General features: G+C 40.2%; 1 protein-coding gene and 1 non-coding gene across 3 annotated transcripts in view; both read right to left on the reverse strand.

Annotated features, from left to right (window-relative positions):
• Window positions 1-20,511, reverse strand: part of EPAS1 (endothelial PAS domain protein 1) — a 134,228-nt gene that overhangs the window by 19,179 nt on the left and 94,538 nt on the right. For both annotated transcript variants that reach the window (XM_048482720.1, XM_048482713.1), the window contains exons 7-10: window positions 10,920-11,026; window positions 3,745-3,892; window positions 1,530-1,741; window positions 469-656 (exon numbers count right to left, since the gene is read on the reverse strand). In XM_048482720.1, the coding sequence (XP_048338677.1) occupies window positions 469-656; window positions 1,530-1,741; window positions 3,745-3,892; window positions 10,920-11,026 (655 nt within the window). The remainder of the gene's footprint in view (window positions 1-468; window positions 657-1,529; window positions 1,742-3,744; window positions 3,893-10,919; window positions 11,027-20,511) is intronic.
• On the reverse strand, window positions 2,975-3,046 carry TRNAA-GGC. Its single transcript has one exon. It is a non-coding gene; the product is annotated as a tRNA-Ala (tRNA).

Below are 20,511 nucleotides of genomic sequence, written 5' to 3' on the forward strand. Positions count from 1 at the left end.
GCATCACACTGGGGAGCCCTGGTCTAATAGTATGCAGCTATGCCCTGGCAGGTTAATTAATGATCTCTTTGGCCCTCCAGTGACAATACTAGAAAGCCTTCAGATGCCCGGGTCAAAACACCATCCCAAATCAACACCATCAGTGTCAACTTCCTGCAGATGTCAAACGAATTCCAACCCTCCCAACTTCTTGTTTTTTGCTGGAGCCACTTGAAAAACACAAAAGGGCTTATTGTATCATGTAAGCACTCATGAAGGTGTACATGGCCTGACTCATAATGGCAGATTCCGCATGGACCCAAAACAGCAGTGTGAAAACGGTGTAAAAGGGTTTACACCGTTTTCCCACTTTTTTCACACTGCTGTTTTTGGCCCATGCAGAATCCACCACAGCAGGCATTTTCACTGCAGCCCAGAGTTGTAGAACTGAAAAGTTGAAATTAATCTCAAAGGGGGTTTCTTTCTTACAGTGGAACAGCTGCTGTTGCTGCTTGCGCTGGGAGTGCTGCTGCCGGGGGCCATCTGGGGCAGTGTAAATGATGGCACGTTCAGCTTTTCAGCTGGGGGAGCCTGGCTCTTGGCTTCTGGAGGCCACTGCTTGTTTGGAGTCATCACAGCTTTGTTGTAGGTAGAAATTTCCTCAAACTTTTGGGTCCCTGAAATTTACATAAACAAGGTCATCCCATCCTTATGAGTCTTTTGGTCCCATTGTCCCCATCAGGTCACAAGAAAGCACATACCCACAGAGAAAATTGGTAAGTGGAGGAGCCCTTGTGTCATATGGAAGACTACAGCTAATACTTTGTTTAGCACAAACAAGTGTTAAGCCATAACTCTGTCCCACTTGTCATATGCAGCTCTAAAGTGATAACTTTGCAAGCCCATTTTATGTTTATGATCCCTGGTAGATGTCTGCTGCCACTGGGAATGCTGCTACCACCACCCAGGGATACCTGGGGCAATGTAAGTGATGGCTTCCTTTCCTCTTTTTCAGTCAGGGGTGTTCCCTGCATCTTATCTGATTTGATTGGCTCCATGCTACAGTTGTGAACTTCAGCTCTTTAAATCTGATTGTGTAGTTCAATGATAACTTTATTGCATAAGAAATTTAGACATCACTTATTAGTGTGCAGATTGGGCGGGGGAGGTGTTCAATATGTTAGTTTTGAAAAACCACAATCTCTCATTAGCAATGAATATACAATTTATGTTCATGTGGTGCTAACCTGAATTAGTGCAAAACTTGTTCAAACTTTGGTACATATCTTGGATTCTGTTTGGATGTTCATAAATTGGTCACTGTGAGGCAAACTGAACGGCGAAGACAACAAATGACTCTGATTGCCAAGCCTCTCTCTGTATTAGTTAAGCAAGAACTATTTTGATGCAATAACATTGGCTGGAACGTCCTCTTTGTTTACCCATTTCTGGGATTTCTAACCAATAGCATTCTGGCAGACTATGCATTGAGCAAATTTTAAAAGATGTCTCACTTCTCCAACCCCACAGTGGGCTAAAACATGACTAACCAAAGTCAAGAGATATGATAGCATCGCCTGGTGTTGGTGCCAACTGGGCCAGTTCCTCTGGTTCTTCTTTCAGCTTGGTGAACAAGAAATCACTCTTATCCACTCCTGAGTCGCCACTGTCAAACATGCTTGGATTCATTGCCATCATGCGAGGCTTAAACAGTGATTCTGTCTGATCCATGGAGAACACGATATCATTGTCTTCAATTTCACTAACAAGACAAAAAAATTAGGCATTTTAGAAATTTTTGCACTTTGTAGGATAATGTTAACAAACATCTAAAAGGAGAGATATTCATATATATATAGACATTAAACAAACTACCACCTGACTTTGGATGTGACAGAAAGATTGGAATAAACAGTAAGCAGACTGTATCAGTGGCGTAGCTACCACAGGACAGGGGGGTGCGCGTTGCACCAAGTGCATGCCGGGGGGGGGCAGCAAAAATGTATTTTTGATATTTTTAATGGTTTTACTTTGTCGACTGGCAGGGGGTGCAGTTTTTAGTATAGTGGCACCAAAATTTCAGGATATCGTCCAGCGACGCTCCTGTTGATACCAGCCAAGTTTGGTGAAGTTTGGTTCAGGGGGTCTGAAGTTATGGACCCCCAAAGAAGGTGCCCCATCCCCCATGGTTTCCAATGGGAGCTAATAGTAGATGGGGCTACCCTTTTGAGGGTCCATAACTTTGGACCCCCTTAACCAAACTTTATCAAACCTGGGAGGTATCATCAGGAGAGTCTCCTAAAGATACCCTGAAATTTGATGCTGTGCCCCCTGCAGGCCAAACTACGTCCCCTGCAGGCCAAAAACGGAAAAAAACACAAAAAAATACAAAAAACACAAACGAACATGGGGGGGGGGGGGCGCAAAACTCCGATTTTGCACCAGGCTCCATTTCCCCTAGCTACGCCTCTGCACTGCAACCATCTCATTACAGACTGGATCAATGGAGTGAAAATGTAAAATCACAAGGAAAGAATCACACTGAACTAACAGGCTTATCTAGGGTAACAGAGAATGAGATCTCTAATTCTACCATACTGTTTTACTAGCTGGTGAATGGCCACATGGCCTGGAAGTCAGAGAAAGCGAAGTTTATTTCCTTCTGTGATGAGGAACTGACAAGCTCTAACAAATCCCCACGTGTGAAATTTCTGTTTTAGCTAGAGGTGGATTGTCTTCCAACCTTCTTCCTTCACTGGCCTGTTTGGAAATTCTAGGCAGCAATGCCAGGACAGCAATTTCTGCTGTGCTTCCACTTCTTCTCACAAGCACATTCTCTGAAAGACCCAAAGGAAAGGGATAAACATGAAGCGTACCTTATACTGAATCAGACCAGTGGTCCATCAAGACCAGAACTGCCTACTGAGACAAGCAGTAGCTCTCTAGTGTCTCAGATAGATGTCTTTCACATCACATACTACCAGATCCTTTTGACTGTAGTTGCCAGGGATTGAACCTGGGACCTTCTGCATGCCAAGCAGATGCTCTACCATTGAGCCACAATCCCTTCCCAAGGAGCTAATGGATCTATATAATGACATGCTATTAAAATACAGCAGTTCCCAGTTTTGCCATTGTTTAGACTCCACTAGAAAACCCTATGTAAGTAGCTTTGCGTTTCTGCACTGAGTTCCATAACCTTCATGTTTGTGTGCTCTCTGTACTACTTTCTCTCAACACCATAAATTGATGTATGTTTTTGGTTTCAAAATCAGCTTCCTAGGAAAGCACAAGTAGTAGGTAGGAAAGGCTTCGGGTCCTCTCTGACCTCTCCTAACATTATCTGAGCCTATATTCTGTGTATATGTGTATCTCATGTAGTACATGGATGACCTGTATGCCCACCCGTGGCAGCTGCTATTTTAAGAGCCTAAATGGAATATTCTCCTTTGGAAAAGCTGAACTTCACAATAACTGCTATTTAGAAAACCAGCCAAAGGGTCTCCTTTCCATTGGTTTGCCAGTGTACAACCCCGGTCTGAGATCAAGAACTAGCTGTCTCAGGGGCTTGCTCTTAGGTACATATGGAGGAAGATAAAGTACATGTCTTGTTTCCTTAAGGAGACCTGTCATTCAACATATTGAAGAAAAGACACTCCTCGCTTCCAAAGTAAACTGGATGGCAAGAAAATGGAATTCAGCAAGGTTGCTGAATTACCATCAGCAAGCACAACATGCAGCCCAAATTCTCTCCAGTTTTCCTACCTCAGAACATAGTTGACACAGATGATGCACTGAGGCTGCAAGTTGCGTGTGTTGTAGATGACTGTTCCTTGGGTCTCCAGCCACACATAGCCACCATGTTTGGCAAGCATGCGGTACTGTCCAGTGATCACTTGACCTTTGGCACACACTTTGGGGGAAAAGAACACACAGCAGTGATTTCAGAAAACCTTTCAGTAAAATACAGTATGTATGTATGATAATACAAGTAGCATCATTCCCTGGTGAAAGTGCCAGCATTTTCCAGAAAACAAAAGGTTCTGTTTGTGTCTTGTTGCATAGATTTGGGCTAAATTGCAACCCTGGCCTCCAAACCCTTTTGGGATCATTTGCACTCTGCAAGCCATGGACTGCATCATGATTTGCAGAGCTAGTGAAGTGTAGGGATTAAGAGCGGCAGACTCTAATTTGGAGAACTGAGTTTGATTCCTCACTCCTCCACGTGAAGCCTGCTGGATAACCTTGGGCCAGTCACAGTTCTCTCAGAACTCTCTCAGCCTACCTCACAAGGTGTCCGTTGTGGGGAAGGGAAGTTGATTGTAAACCACTTTAGGACTCCTTAAAGGTAGTGAAAAAAGGGTGTGAAAACCAACTCTTCTTCTACTATTACTATACAGGAAGCATCACATTTGGAATGGTACAACGATATGGAAACAGTGGCTCTGAAGAGGGACTCTATGACTGTGAGAAAAACAATAGGACTGAGTGGGAGTTTTAGGATGAAGAAACAATCTAAGTCTTGTATATGGGCGCTTGTTAAGTGTTTACCTTTGGCCCTTCACCTCTTTTTTATCAGTCGCTGAAGTTTTGCATTAAAAATCATCTTGTTCCTAATTTGCTTGGGAAGATTGCCTTTTCATTACCAGATTACTTGTGTGTGGGAGAAAAATCAAAAGGTTTTGTCTGAAGATCATTCTGGCAAATGGGTTTTGCTGCATCTGTGAAACATTATTAAATTGGCTTTCCAATAATCATCTTGTCAATAAATAGTCCTAATGAGAGTTGCCTGTTACATTACCAAAAACAGCTTTCCAATGCTTTCATCTTTTTTAAAAAACAGCAAATCACATTATGTTCTATTACAGCAGACAGTGGTTGTAACCCTTCCTTTAAAGTCTTATAGGTAGGAAGGGTTAATGGATGTCCAATGGGAAAAGGCTTCTGTTGTACAGACTGGAGGCACAACATGCTGCAGATAACCTATACCACCCTAGCCCATGACAGAAGAACTTAGGGTTACCCAATTCAGTCTACTGAAAATAGATTCAAGACTTTCAGAAGGATTTCTTTTATGCTACATAATTACCCCGTATATACTCGAGTATAAGCCAACCCGAATATAAGCTCAGGCACCTAATTTTGCCACAAAAAACTGGGAAAACTTATTGACTTGCATATAAGTCGAGGGTGGGAAATGCAGCAGCTACTGGTAAATTTCAAAAATAAAAATAGATACCAATAAAATTACATTAATTGAGGCATCAATAGGTTAAATGTTTTTGAATATTTATTTCAAAGAAAAACAGTAAACTAGCTCTGTAAGTGGAAAAGAGGGTCAACAAAAACAATATGGTCTCAACAATAACTTTAAAAGTACAAAAACCTTAGCTCAATCAGCAACCAAGCTAAAACACAAGAGTTAAAATCCTTCAAAACTGGATTCCTCCTCCTCATCTGTATGTTCAAATGGAACTTAGAGGGATATTATCAGAAATGGAAAAGGAGTTCAAGTCTTTGACAGTATGATCCCACCTTGTTACCCTTAACATTCACCACACTTACAACAAAATAAACTTTAAATCTGTTTTCTGTTTCATAAACAATAGTGTGCAGTATAACAATGAAATATGGCAAACCAATACAGAAACAATAATCAACATATAATAGTTCTGGTCTGCTATGCAAAACAGACTAGCAGAGTCTCAGTCCTTCACAGTTCTCTCTAGCTGTGTCCTGTGGCACTGTTGATGGACTTGCAGCTTTGCTGTTCTTTGCTGAGCCCTCTCTCCTTATTGTCAAGCCTTCAAGATTTCTTTTATGCTACATAAAAACATGCAAATACAGTTCACAACAACTGAACTCTGTGAAGTTGACTGGCTGTAGCTACAGGCCTCTTAACAATTTTGAGGAAATGGAGCCTTTTCTTCCTTATATGGAAAATCTGAGCTCTTTAGCTCCCCCAGTGGACCCTGGGTTACACAAACAGAGCTTCAGCTATAGCTGGTGTGAGGTTATCAGCACAGACTAGGGCACATACAGTTGTATATAAATACCGTATATACTCGAGTATAAGCCGACCCGAATATAAGCCGAGGGGGGCTTTTTCAGCATTAAAAATGTGCTGGAAAAGTCGGCTTATACATGAGTATATACGGTACCTAATGGAATTCCTCACCACAAAATGGGGTGATATTAGCTTAAACAGCTTTTAATACAAATCAGACAACTTCATGGAAGGCATGGCAATTGGCTATAACAGCTAAACACAGAACCTAACCCTTGTTACAGAGGCATCTCATTGAACACTATTGGGAACAAAAAGCTAGATAAGATGGGCTGCTACCCTTTTGACCATTTATAACCCAGTTTTTTTGCCCTAGATTGACTCTCCAGGTGACATACAGTGGTGTGTACAGTGGGACCATGTATTTATGGTACACATTGATGGAATGGGAGGTTTCCTGAGGTTTTATTTCCCTTATTGCCATCTTGTCAGATGGCTCATGAGCTTATAGGCAATTTCTGTTCTTTAACCTTTACTGGTCTGCAAATAGTAGACCTTCTTCTGCTGTGCTTCTCTGAAAGGCCATGCATGCACATGGGAAGAGGAACTCTGCTAGCTTCGATGTCATAATGTTCACCTTTTTAAAAAATTCCTAAGATGTGTGTGTAAAGTGCCATCCAGTAGCAGCTGACTTTTGGCAACTCAGTAGGATTCTTAAGGCAAGATACTAACAGATGTGGTTTGCCATTGCCTTCCTCTGCACAGCAACCCTGGTATTCCTTGATGGTTTCCTCTCCAAGTACTTACCAGGGCTGACCCAGCTTGGCTTCTGAGATCTGACGAGATCAGGCTAGCCTGGGCCATTCAGGTCAGGGCCTCCTAAAATGTATATCAAGCATTTAATTCCATTCTTTAGCTCTTAGTTCTCAGTGCCTCCCCTACAAATGCTAACAATTTAAACTGTCTGAAGCTGCAATACGGCGTACTGATAAAAGGTTACTAAGGATTTCCAATGGCCTGGAATGGCAAAATTCAGTGGGTACAGGAACAGATCCAAAATTATTACAGTATATTAATTATAGAATATAATTAAGTGCCTAGTATAATTTTGATGTACTTCATCAGGAAACATTATGTAATGACAAAGACTTCATCTCTCTCCTTCTCTATCACTCACCCTCCATAGGTTGTAAGGAACAGTGCATGCCAAGTCTGCATTAATTAAATCCTATTCTTGCATTTGATGACTACCAATTAAAGTCCCTCAGACTGTATATAATTTTATATGAAGCCAAGAACATAGACAATGCTGAGATTATTCCACCTTAACATGACGGGGTTGATGGCCCTTGCGGTCTCTTCCAACTCTATGCTTCTAACATGATTACTGCATCTGAAAATAATCTTGCAGTATTTAAAAAATAGCAGCAAGCTGCAGCTTGGTAGCAGGACCTTTTCTTTTTAAAGACATTTTAGGCATGTTCATTGTCATTCTTGACTTTCATTGTGGATTCTTCTTTAACTTACAAAAACCCAGCTGTAAGTGATTACCTTACATTTTTTTAGAGCTGATGGAAATGATGTCAAGAAATTATAATCTTAATGGGTTTTGTGTATTTAATTTAGTATTTGCATTTTGATTGTTTTATGGTTTGTATTTTTATGCTCCTTCATGGATGCATTGTACAAGCATTGGGGAAGCCCCTTTCTCTCGTGCTTGGTTTCCCAGGGATAGTGATCATAAACTTATTGGGGAAAATCTCGGCAGCTGACAAAAGAAAAATCCAATACAAGATGTTACCAAATCACAAGGAGATCACGACAGACAGAAGGAAGCAACATATCCTTGATTTCTAAAACAGCAAAGACTAATGAAAATCCACCAGACCACGGCCACACAGCCTGGAAAACGCACCAGAACCAACTAATGAAAATCCTCTGTAATGAAAATCATGGCTGGCCCCTTTGCAGAGGAATTTCTGTAGTTTAAGTGGTGCCACCACTGAAAAGTCACTGATTACATACAAGTGGTACCCATAGAAATGTCTTTCAAATTATCTTTCTGGGTGGATGGGCTCATAGGAGGAGGTTCCTCCTTCCCTAACGGGTAATTGCAGATACTTTCCTTCTACCATCTACTATGGCCTCTACATCCTCGCCTCCTCCATTCTGGCAAAAACAAATATGAAGTCATATCTTCTCCATTCCATTCTAGGTTTTATGCAACTTTGTAACTTTGTACATTGACTATATAGCAGTAATAAAACCTGAATCCTACAAACAGGATTATGTAAAGACAGGTGTATATCCACTTGTACAATTGCTTACTTTTATAAAAATTAATGATAATGTAAATACTGAATTCAATTTATTTTGGCACATACTTACATTTATTTTCCTAAGGCTCCATTCTCCCTACTATTGAGTGGTTTGATGCGCTGCTTCCTGTCAACCCTACTTACTTGCTGGGAATTACCCATTTAAAGCATCACAATAAAATTTATTCCCAGCAATATCGCATCATTTTTATTTTCTTAAAGCTGTAAATGATAAATATAACAACAGATTGCTTTTAATATATTAATGTTCTCGTCAGGGGAAAAAATGTGCTTATCCTTTCTATAGTGTTGAGGTTCTCTGAGGTTCTCTGAGGTTCTCTGACATCATGAATGGTAGGACAAAGGATATGAATGGTGGCGAAACAGTATGGTCTAGGTGGCTCTGGCTTACATCATTGAAGATCATAAACCTGTTTTTTAAGTTAGTGTATAACAAAGATTCTTGGATTTCATTGCCTTCAAAATAGTAAGTATATGTAGTAGGAGGGGTTTGGTGGGGAAAGAATGGATGTCTTCAGAGAGGATGTCTCCAAAGGCCCATTCAAATGCTTCCTCTATTAGTGAGTCATTCCTACCACAATTCTTAGGACAATGATAGGAATCAAAGACAGCTTCAAATCTGCCCATCAAATTTGCTGTAAATAATATCTGGCTTGAAAAATGCTTTTGGGAGCGCTAATAACTATTCCTGCATTGGGTTTTCCTGCCACGTGTTTTCCTGGGATTCTTTCAGAGGACTGATTTGATGGGGATCGGGGGGGGGGGGGGCAGTATGTGCTATTTGAACTTGAGACAAGCTTTACAAACATAAGCTCTCTCTTGCTTTCTCATATATCACAGACTGGAGAAGCTGGGGTGAGAAAGTGAAGAAGACCTCCTTCCTGCTCGAGGGTCAGTCATGAAGTCTGGCTTAAGAGATGTTGGGAGTTACTTGGAAAATGAGCTACCAAGAATACACACTGCAACAATTGTCAGAAGTAAAAGTGAATACTCACAAATGGCTATGCTAGTCCAATTGGGGAGGCTCAATAACTTGCTGTAGCAAAAAGTGCACAGTTTGTAAACAGTAAAGAAATCCTGCATTTCACAATAATCCCAAGAGGACTCCCTCACATTCTCTGCTTTTGCTCACGTGAATACAGCCAGACTTACACATGGATTTTTTTTACTATTTGACAAGAGATATATTAAAACAAATGAGCATTAGAAAATTAATTTAGAATCCCTTTCCCTCAAAATGCTGCCCAATTTTCTCAAATATACGCCAGATGGATATTTTTACTTCCAATTTAACACTTGGGTGTTATCCCCCCCCTCCACTTAGCTTAACTTCAGATGAAATAATTGCAGAAGAAATAATTGCACTGAATAGGAAGGAGCGCTCCCTTTCATCAAGGCATTCTACAGAGTGACAACACATAACCATAAAACAATTACACTATTTTTAGACAATGTGCACCATGTTACAGTGACAAACAATAGAAAAGGAACTGAAAGGGCAGGCAGAGGGAAGGGAGAAGCAGGAATAAAAATATCCCAGTGTCTGTTTGAAATTCTCCCATACTACTATGTTTGAGCTTGAAATCATTGTACGTGAACTTTAAAAATAATTTTAAACAGATTCACAGATCTGTTGTTGCACTAAATTAAATCACATTAATAATCCATATTTACTATTACTGAAACAAGACCAGCAGGGCAAATGGCTCCTAGCAGATTTATGCAAGCAAAAATAGACAGGTCTCATCCCCCAAGGCAACTTACTACCTAAAACAGACAATGAGAAAAATGGCAGAAAGAGGAAGGAAAGGAAGAATGTGGACACAATGAGCTGGCAATAAGAATTAAGGCTGCAAACCAAAACTACTGGGAAATATAGATATAGCCTTTTGGAATACCCAACAATGATAATTTCTTATTCACTGATGGTGACCAAAATAGGATTTTTTTTAAAAAAAGGGTTTTTAACAATTCCTTCAGTAAAAGAAGGAGGGTTGGTTTTTATACCCTACTTTTCTCTGCCTTTCAGGAGTCTCAAAGTGGCTTATAATCACTTTCCTTTCCCCTCCCCACAGCAGACACCTTGTGAAGTAGGTGGGGTTGAAAGAGTCCTGAGAGAACTGAGACTGGCCCAGGGTCACCCAGAAGGCTTCACGTGGAAGAGCGGGGAATCAAACCTGGTTCTCCAGATTAAAGTCCCCCACGCTTACACAATACTGGCTCTCAGCAACTAGATGAAAGTGTTTGGCTTCTTAAATCTCATTTCACATAAAGAGGTTATATGGAGACATTTGAAACTGCAGCTGCATGGTTGTGACTGTGGCTGACCCGTACATCGAGTTATGAATGTGCAGCACATTGATTGTCCTCTGCCATAAGTATCCCTCAGCACCACTAGGAAGGTATTGCAGTGGTTTAGGAGACAATCTTTGTGGCTGGGCCAGCCTATGTTACTTCCCATGACAACGCAGCTTACCTCCACACCTTCTTTGTGTAAAGTGGTCTTGATCAAGATCAATTATTCACACTGCCCTCTAGATAAGTGCTCAGGTCATGTTCCTGTCCAATAAATGCAGCTTTACCCTGTAACTTACAGTTCTGATGACTTTTGGTCATATGCTCAGAATCCAATGCATGATAGAACTCATAAGCAGAACGGCCCAGCAGCTCCTCGGGATGGTATCCAACCAATTCAGTTATCCTGGATGCAATAACAGATTGACATTACGTGTCTGAATGCCAACTTTCATTTTTCTTTCAACAGCAAACCACACTCAATTAAAAGAAAAAGCTTGATCTTACATGAAATAAAGAATAGTACTGGATATTCCTTGCTCCTTGTCCATTTCCACTTTCTTTTCAAACATTTGGCTAAATAAACTTTAGCATTCAGAAGTGAACATTCTCAGGACTACAACATGTACTAATGCATCAAATCTTGAGATCCAAACAGAAGAGAGGGTTTAAATCAGCCATAGCAGGATCAAAATCAGTTATCAGTTCGGCTTTCTCTTTGGTTTGATGCAAGTATAAGATTCCCTATCGATTAACCATGGTTAAGAGAATCAGGAAGTGAACAGGACTGACATGCTGGTGGGGCCATGAATCACAGGTAAAACATCTGTTTGGCATGCACAAAGTCCTGGGTTCAATCTCAGGTAGTAGGTGATGTGAAAAACTTCTCCCCAAGATCCTGGAGAGCTGCAGCCAGTCTGAGTAGCCAATGTTGACAGTGTATTGTTGAAGGCTTTCACGGCCAGATTCAACTGGTTCTGGTGGGTTTTTCGGGTTGTGTGACCGTGGTCTGGTGGATCACACAGCCCGAAAAACCCACCAGAACCAATATTGACAGTGATGAATCAATGAACTGATTCAATAGAAGACATTTTCATGTGTGTTCCCTCTCTTCTCCCATGAGCTCCTCTTTTCCAGATTTCTTATGGTCCAGTGAATTTCTCATGGTCCAGATTTCTCATGGTCCAGGCATTAATTTTATGCTGATCACAGTTAGTTTTAACCAGGTGTTTGGACACCTGGTTCAAACTGATTTGAAGCTCTCTACAGTTGGCATTAAAACTGATGTAGGTATAATTCTGCACCATGTTATGGGAAAGAAGGGGGACATTCAGGAACATGAAGTAAGAAGAGAGCATGTTCACAGCCTGGATGCAATATTAGATTTACATTACATGTCCCAGCCTCTTAACCCCAGTTAAATGTAAAATCTGACTAGATTTCATTTCTGCCAATTCACAGTTTGGGCTTGACATGCAAAACTATCAGACTATACCCATCAGACTATACCATAAAAGAAAACAGAAAAAGCCCTTGACAAACTGTTGACTGCCTCTTTCTTTGGTCTTTAATAATTTCCACAGTTTTAATGCTCTGAACTGCCATCTACAGATAGGAATTAGCTCACTGCTTTTGGTATTTCCATTACTAAAGCAAAATGATAAACACAAACATGCACGGCAAGATATTAAGATGGTTTGTTGGGCTTCACCTCCCCCCGCAGAGTCTGCTGCTTTAAGCATTCAATAATGTTTCTTAACATAAATTCCACAAAGATTTTCACACAGAAACTCAGTTTCTTGCATCATCAGCGAACAAACTACAGGGTTACAAACTAACAGACGTGCGAAGATTTAACCTCAAAAATCCTAATTGTTTACTGGATGGGACTCTATTAATTATCTTACATATACTACATCAAAATGATTGTCGTATTTAGTCTTTCCTTTCCTTGGACGCTTTGCAGAATAACCATTACATTTATATAGTTCTGATCATATCTAGTAGCAGTTTACGTCACATCATCTTTCTAATGTACTTAGACAGCATCTTTCAAACCCCCTGTGAAACGAAAAGTCAACACCCCCCCCCCCGCCACACACACAGATCTGAACTGCATCACTCCAAATTGACATAAACCTTACAAAGCCAGGAAATAAGATCTGAGAACAAACACACAACTACTCTGCCTGTAAGCACGTATTTGCTATTATCATTCATTACCATTAATGCTGTATTCTCAAAAGGATCCTGGCTCTTCATTTCATGCAATTTCATGCAACAACACTGACTAGATTTGTCAGTACCCCAACAAAAAGGGGGACATTTTCAAACCCCCTGTGAATAGTCAACAGGCTATTTACAGGTTGTATTTTCCATTGTGTGACTAATTCCTTAGTGCCACAATATCAGAATTTATTGGAATGCATATGAATGGTGAAATGATTTGTGGCAAATGCAGCATATTTTGATTCTTATGGGTAAACATTTTAAGAACTGAAGTTCCTGGGAACTGCCTTGACAAGATCTCTGAAGATGGAGCATATAAATGGTATGAACAAAATACACATATTGAATAATACAATGGTCCTGAGAAATAATCATTCATGTGACTCCTCCTCTATTCTACCAAATACTCCATTTCATTTCCACCACTGCATATGCAACACAGTCACTTCAGATGAACACACATGCACCCCTCAGGTCCCTTCCACACAGCAAATGTATAATGGGTTGCAGTTGGGATAAAGGAACTCATTTTCCTGTTTTCGCATTCACATGTGTCTGTGCGAGTAGCAATTGAAGCCCATGGGGAAAAAATGGGTTGCTGTTGCGTCTTTGCATGGAGATGTGTCTATTTTTTAAAATTACTTCCCATCCATGTGTAGCTACACAGGCGTGCACAAATGAACCCCCAAAGCCTTGCTGACGTCACACGATACGATCATCTGCACCTGTATGCCACAATTTTTTTAAAAAGGACAAAGGAGGCGAATAAAGCACCTCCTGCCTGGCCATTTGCTCACAAGTAGCTGCAACCCAGAATTTTGGAAAGACTTGCTAGTTATGAAATTTTCAAAAAACTCAGTTTGGGGGAAATAACATGGATCTATGTGAAGTTCCCCCCAAAACAGTTTTTAGCATCCTGCACCCGTGTTTATTGGCCCGTGTGGAAGGGGCCTCTGTCAAGGTGCACATGTGTGCAATGGAAACCAAGTTTTAAACATGTTTTTCTCAAGTTTCTGAAGCAATGAAACTTTTCCGCCTGGCCAGCCACCAAGCTTTCCTAGGGTTAGGGTTTTCCCCAAGCTTTGACAATGCATATATGACTTCAGTCTGGTCTTGTTTTAGGAAGTCAAGCCATGAGTATGCAAGGCTTCGGAAGCAATAGCCAACACATTCCTAAAGGTGCATGTTAAAAAGTTATGTCAACCTCTCCAACTGTGGTTATGGCATTTCCGATGATGGAGTTAGCTGCAATCCTGCAATGAACTGCTAGAGTGAATGGAAGCTAAATGCAGGATAAATGCGCTGATTTAAATTAAGGAACCTAAGGCTTTTCAGCAAGAAAATCCCAGACAAAATTTCCACTTGCCTAATGATGTCTGTTTCTCTCTGCAGTTGAAAAACAACATTATGTGCCAGCATCCATGTTAATCCAGGGCACTTTGCTTTCTTAAATATCTCAAAGCCAATGACTAATTTCCTCACCCCACTGTTAACATCTTAAAAGTTCATACTGTACAATTACTTCTCATAGTGCAAGTGCTCTGTAAAAAGGTCATGTTCAGCTGGATCAGATTTAATCTTGGATTTTAAATCCTCTTGTGCAGAGGAAGTGATGTCTCACTGCTTCTTTCACTGAAAACTAAGATCTGACCAGTACATTGCAAAATTCAGGTTCTAAACGCCAAAGAGTTGTTTTCATGCTTCTAAAGAACGTGGAATGCAAAAAATAAGGAAATTCTAGACCTGATGTATACAAGATTGAAATATTATCTAGAAATAAATTAACATTTTTAAAAGCTACTTTTGAAAACTGGATATACTGTTCATGTGCCTTTACTAGCTTATCAATTAATCTTTGAACAGAACTATTCAGCTTTCAATTTAAAGCACGATCCTTTTTAATTTTAAAATGAATGATACAATTTTTCCTCCAACTCTGAAGGTACTGAAAAAAGGTTCACTTTCAACGTTTTGAAATATGCTGCATAAGTGGCCTAATGGAGACACATCTTATTTGTCTCCGAACCTGTGGAGCGTTCTTTGTCAGAATCATAGTTTTCCAAAACCTTAATGCACACAGACGGCAGGCATGAAAATTGCATTAGCTAAGTCCATGTGGCTCTAAGCACCAGATGTGAAGCTAAGTGGCCCGCCAGTGTCATATCACACACTTTGTTCAACTCCCTTTCAAGTGGCATATGTTTTGAGAATAGATAAGGGATGCAGCAAAAACAACAGAAATTATGTATGTAATTCTGATGTTTGCATCACTGCGGGAGGCTGGACATCCAGGAGGAAGCTCTCTGTTTGGATTTGATTTTCTGGTTGTAGAAAAACATGGGACTGCTGCCAAAAATGGGAGCTTTGAAGAAAAGTTTTCCCATTCAACATATAGAAAAATGAATATGTCCCCCATATAATTATTGTGTACATTTCCCCACACCACATAATTGACTGTTGTTGCTGTGACTGGAGAAATGCACAGTGCAATTATATCAGGACACATGAGAGTTATTATAGCTTGTGGTTTTCAGCAGAAGCCTTTTTTTTATTGTAGCGTATAAAAGATTGGCCCAGGAAAAGGCACTGTGTTTCTTCTAACGTAATGCCATGGTCTGAATGGTTTAACATGTTACGTTTAATACTTATGCTTTGTTCATTCAAGAGTTCCATTTCAAATTTCAATGATTTCTAATTCTATTACATTGCTTAGTAGATTTTATCCACATACTGACTGCACTGATTTACACTATGTAATTTTCCACACAGCAGAAATATGTCTTGAGGATGTTATAAAAAGCATGTTGAGGAAGAAGGCCACACAGCTCTCTCTCCCAAAATGTGTTCAAGATGTTTTATTTCTCTCAACCCAGGCTTTTCGAAAATCACTAAACTAGTAATCTTTTTCCCCAGCCCAGGTTGAAGACATCTCCTGTTCGCTGAATGAACAAAAGCAGGCAGCTGACATTTTGGCCCACTGCATTGGCTGATCAATCTGGGTTGGAGGCAGTATAAACACTGTTTTGGGCGGGAACTTCACACTGTTCCCGCCCTGCAAACGACTCTAAACCGCCCCTAACCCACGCCAGTGGCCTCGGAGCGGGTTGTACGAGAATCGCTCAATGAGAATCACTGAATGAGCGATTCTTTTGTTTTGCAGCCGAGCGAACGGCCACGGCTGTCAGCTGCTGTAAACAGATAAATAGTTCATGGAGTGATTCTCGCACAACCCCCACCCTGGCTCCCATTCACAGAGCCACCAGGGGAAAGGGGGCTGTCCCATGGGGCCATCACAGCAGTACTGGCCATGCCACACTGGAGCAAGGTTCCATGAGAAAAAAACCTGCATGAAAAAAGTACACAGAAAAAACCTACTGTTAAGTTATGCTCATGGGGAAAATGTGCACATGGAAAAATCCCCACATGGAAAGTTACCCACACATAAAAATGCCCACAGAGAAAACTACTCGCTCAGAAAAATGCTCACGTAGAGAAATACCCACACAGAAATATATGCACTATAATACATTCAAATAAATTAAAACATATGCACTATAATAAATTGCCACCCTGAGCCCCTTGGGGGAAGGGTGGGGTACACATCTTAAAAAATAATAATAAAAAATAATAAAGTTTGATATTTTAGGTCCATGAGCAGATATCCTTTTAGGATGTCCGGTATCTCCCTTCAGCTATAACACCTGGCTATAGGATTATGCAATAAAAATGGCAGCTTTGACAAAGAGCCCAATATGTTTTACCAGCTGGCATGCCAAGGTGGGTAATTCATATCTGCCATGTCTATACATTTTACTGCAAAAAAAGGACATGGATGCCTATATTAGGTGGCCTCAAGGTGAAGAAGAGGGAACATGAGGCACTGCATGGCAGGGCCGTCGTCTATGTGCAGCAATATGAGTAGGTGGAAGATGCACTTAATTACTTAAGGAAATTGGCTAATTTACAATAAAGAATTATATCTCTTCATGTGTGGGATGGTGATTGTTGCAATTCGTTATCAGTTTTTGTTTGATGTAGTTTATTTGTCTCTGCTCTCTCTGTTCCCATTATGAGTAAAAATGTTCAGTATCAAATAATTGTTGTTTTAATTATTAGAGTCAGGTGGTGCTTTGTCATGGTCACAGAGTCTTTTATTTATGTTATGCTGCTTATTTTATTCTTTTTAATATTATTATGTTTAAAACATTTCTAATATTTAGACTATATTTTAATATTGACATCAAATATGAATTAAAATGTGGGCAACTCTCTATGGAGGGATTTTTCCTAGTGCACATTTTCCTGTGAGAATTCATGACAGTGGCTTTTTTCCTGTGCATATTTTTCCTGTGGGATTTTTTCTGGTCCTTGTGGAGCAGGTGACAGCTGGGCTGGGCAGAAGGCAAGAATCCTGGGCAGTACTAGCAAGCAGTCAGAGAGTGGTGGGTAGGGAGGAACTATCCCGACAGCATTGGGCACAGCATCCTGAAGAAGGAATTGAAAGGAAAGAAGAGACAGCAGCAGGAGGTAACAGACTGAAGCACGGCACACCCTGTACTGTGGATTGGAGCGAGCCATTCTCTCTTAAACAGCCTCTTGCTTTAGACATCCGAATGTCAAACATCTCTGGGTCCTCCTCTATTAATAGATTTCACCATTAACTACAGTTCCTTTTGACTGTTGTCCTTTTTTCCCCTCCTGACCACTTTCTGGTAGGACTGAACAATCAGATATAGATAGATCTTCCCATGCTAAGCAGCAAATCGGGCAACAAGTGCTCTTCAGCATTTCAGAACCAACTCAGAAATCTAGATCTGGGTACCTGGGTCTCTGCCAAAGTTAAATAGCAATTGGTTGGGGTGTGTGGATGGGGGGTGGAATGCAATTTGGAATGGGAAAGTAGTAAGAGGGGAACTTGACTCCTGATTTTCCTGTCCAATCTCCTCACTGTAACCATTTTTCTATCAGTTCCAGCAAGCATATTACTAGCTGGGGAAAAGAAATGTTGGGGCCGCAATAGAAAGGTAGCTGGTAGCAAAAGGATGAAGCACCGTCTTCTGCTCCTTCTCTTCCCTGAGTTGTGCCCTCTGCTTAGTATATGTTTGGTCCTCACTAGTTTGAAGCTAGGGAAAAAAAACTTTGCCCTTTACTGATTACCCAACCTTGGCACAGCACATTTTAAAAGCGGATTTCAATTCCCACTTCAGTTAAATGCCTAGTTAAAGCCACTTGTATAACCTCAGTCTAAATCTTTCTGCTATTACTCACGTCCATCCTTCTCATATCAGACATTTAGGAGCAGGATTATTTCGGCTTTCAGTGGGACATTTTATTAATCCAGAAAGTGGATTTTTAAAAATTTGCAGCACTAGTTTTGGTGCCATGAAAAGGAGGGAGGAGACAGGAATCCTAATGCCTCTATCCTTACCAGTCACACGCATGCACGCAAAAGAAAACAAAAAACTCAGCAACCTGAATTCCACAATCTCGTAGTGAGCAAAATAATGAAAGATGCACATTGCACAAGTTTTATTTATTGACTGGATACCACCTTGGTTCTCCAGCACTGTAATAAAACAATTTTGTTTTCTTTAGCTTAATTGCTCTGCCTGGCTGGCAAAACATGAGGACTGTCTCCATGTGGGTGGTAATAGCCAATAGACTGGGGCACTTATGTTGGGACTAGAGGCCCCTGGTAGGAACCAGGAAACATGCACCTTCTTACTTGGGACAGTCACACAGGCCGGACTGCTTAATGAGGTACCTGCAAATGAGGTACGCCCCACCCCACACCAGCACTATGTACAAGATTAGCTCCAACATTTGGTGAATTACCTGTCAACATACAGGCAGCTGACTACATTAAACACACAAATACTAGTCCACCCCACCCTGAAGTAACTTAGGAAATACTCACAGGGCCCAGCTTTCTCTTCCTATAAGGACCTGGTTCCCTACATTTGTTTGTCCCCAGAATCCTCTTCATCACACTCTGGCAGAATCATCTACTCTGATTCATTGCCCTATCTTCATTAAACCAGAATCTCCATCTCTATGTTTTTGCTTACTCAGTTTAGCTTTCATTTTCTTTATTTCCCCAGTAGTTGTATTTTTATCCATATCATGTATTTATTATTTAAAACATTTTAAAACTTTGTTACTTTACAAAACAAATATCACCAATATTAATATATTTTACCCAAATACGATTCACGACTCTCACCCAATTGTACTGCAATGACACAAAGTTCTTACCATTCACTAAAATGGTAAAAGTGGGTCTAACCTGTCATCCAGTTTATCCAGTCAGGCCTACATACTTGAAAACTCTTTCAATTTATAACATCATGCAAAATTTAACCTCACCGTTGTAACTGAATTTAACAATATGAATTGTGTGATGGCCGTAGATGAAGTTACATAATTAAGAAGTAGAGTTTCAGGTGTCTGGAATATTCCTGTTTAATCTACAGTTTAGGAAATTGACAACTTCAGCCTAACAGCGCAAGACGTCTACCAACATGGCTTGACAACACCAGCAATTGGCAGCACATGAATTATAAATTATAAATCAATTCTGGTGTGAGATGAAACTGATACAATCATTTAAAGATGTTTTCTTTGAAGTTCAAACAAACAGAATATGAAAAGCCTCTAGACAAAGCAAACATACAGATATCATCTTCAATTTCGTAGCATAGGCTCTGAGCCCACTTATGAGTAAGATTACTTGTAGCAGTAGAATATTATTAATCAGATTGTACATCTTTGAAAGAAAATGTTTAAGACACTGAAAAATTATGTTTTTTAATTCACACATTTGCCTTGAGCATATATCAGCGGTAAGTTGTTTTGCCGAAAAAGTTTTCAACTGCAGATACTTGAACCATGATACATGACAATCACTGCTTTTCGCTTTCATGTTCCCCTTCTTGTTTCTATTTCTTAATCTCTCTATTCCCTCTTTCCTTAATGCTCCTCCATATCCTTTCTCCTCCATTTGACTCGCATACATCCTTTCCCTCAAAACCCTTTCGACTTTGACTTGCTCCACATTACACCTACTGAAGTTGTTTAGTCTTAGTTGTTCTCTCTTTCTTAAAAAAACAAACAAAAACTGTTGCAAACTTTTGTATGCCTACTTATAAGAAAGTTCTACTTAACATCAGGGAAAATGTCCAAGAAAACATACTTTGAATAAGTTCATGTTGTGCAGCCCTAATGCAAGAAGCAAATCTTATTGAATTTAAGGTTGTTCAGCTCAGAATATATCAGTTAAGGTAAGGATTATTTTATCTTATTTTGTTTTTCACCTTCCTGACCTTCTCCTTCTCCCTGATGCTTAGGACAGCATACATGGGTGACTGTGTTTTATTTTCACCACACCCCAGTGAGATACAATAACCTGAGACATGAGCCCTTTTTGGAGGTTCATAGGACTTGGGCTTGGAAAAGGAATATGGAATGTGACTATTTCTAACTATTTCATAACCATTCCATGTTTAAGCATGAAAGGATGACATCATGAAGTTATTATTTATTTATTTAATCAATTTATATGCCGCTCTTCTTGGCTCAGACTGGTTCACCATCTCACATCCTTACATTTGTTTGTCTGGGTGTTGCTATTGGAAGAGGGGCATTATAAAAGTTTTTAGATTG

The sequence above is a fragment of the Sphaerodactylus townsendi genome, linkage group LG01, assembly GCF_021028975.2.
Source record: "Sphaerodactylus townsendi isolate TG3544 linkage group LG01, MPM_Stown_v2.3, whole genome shotgun sequence".
In the NCBI taxonomy this organism is placed as follows: domain Eukaryota; kingdom Metazoa; phylum Chordata; class Lepidosauria; order Squamata; family Sphaerodactylidae; genus Sphaerodactylus; species Sphaerodactylus townsendi.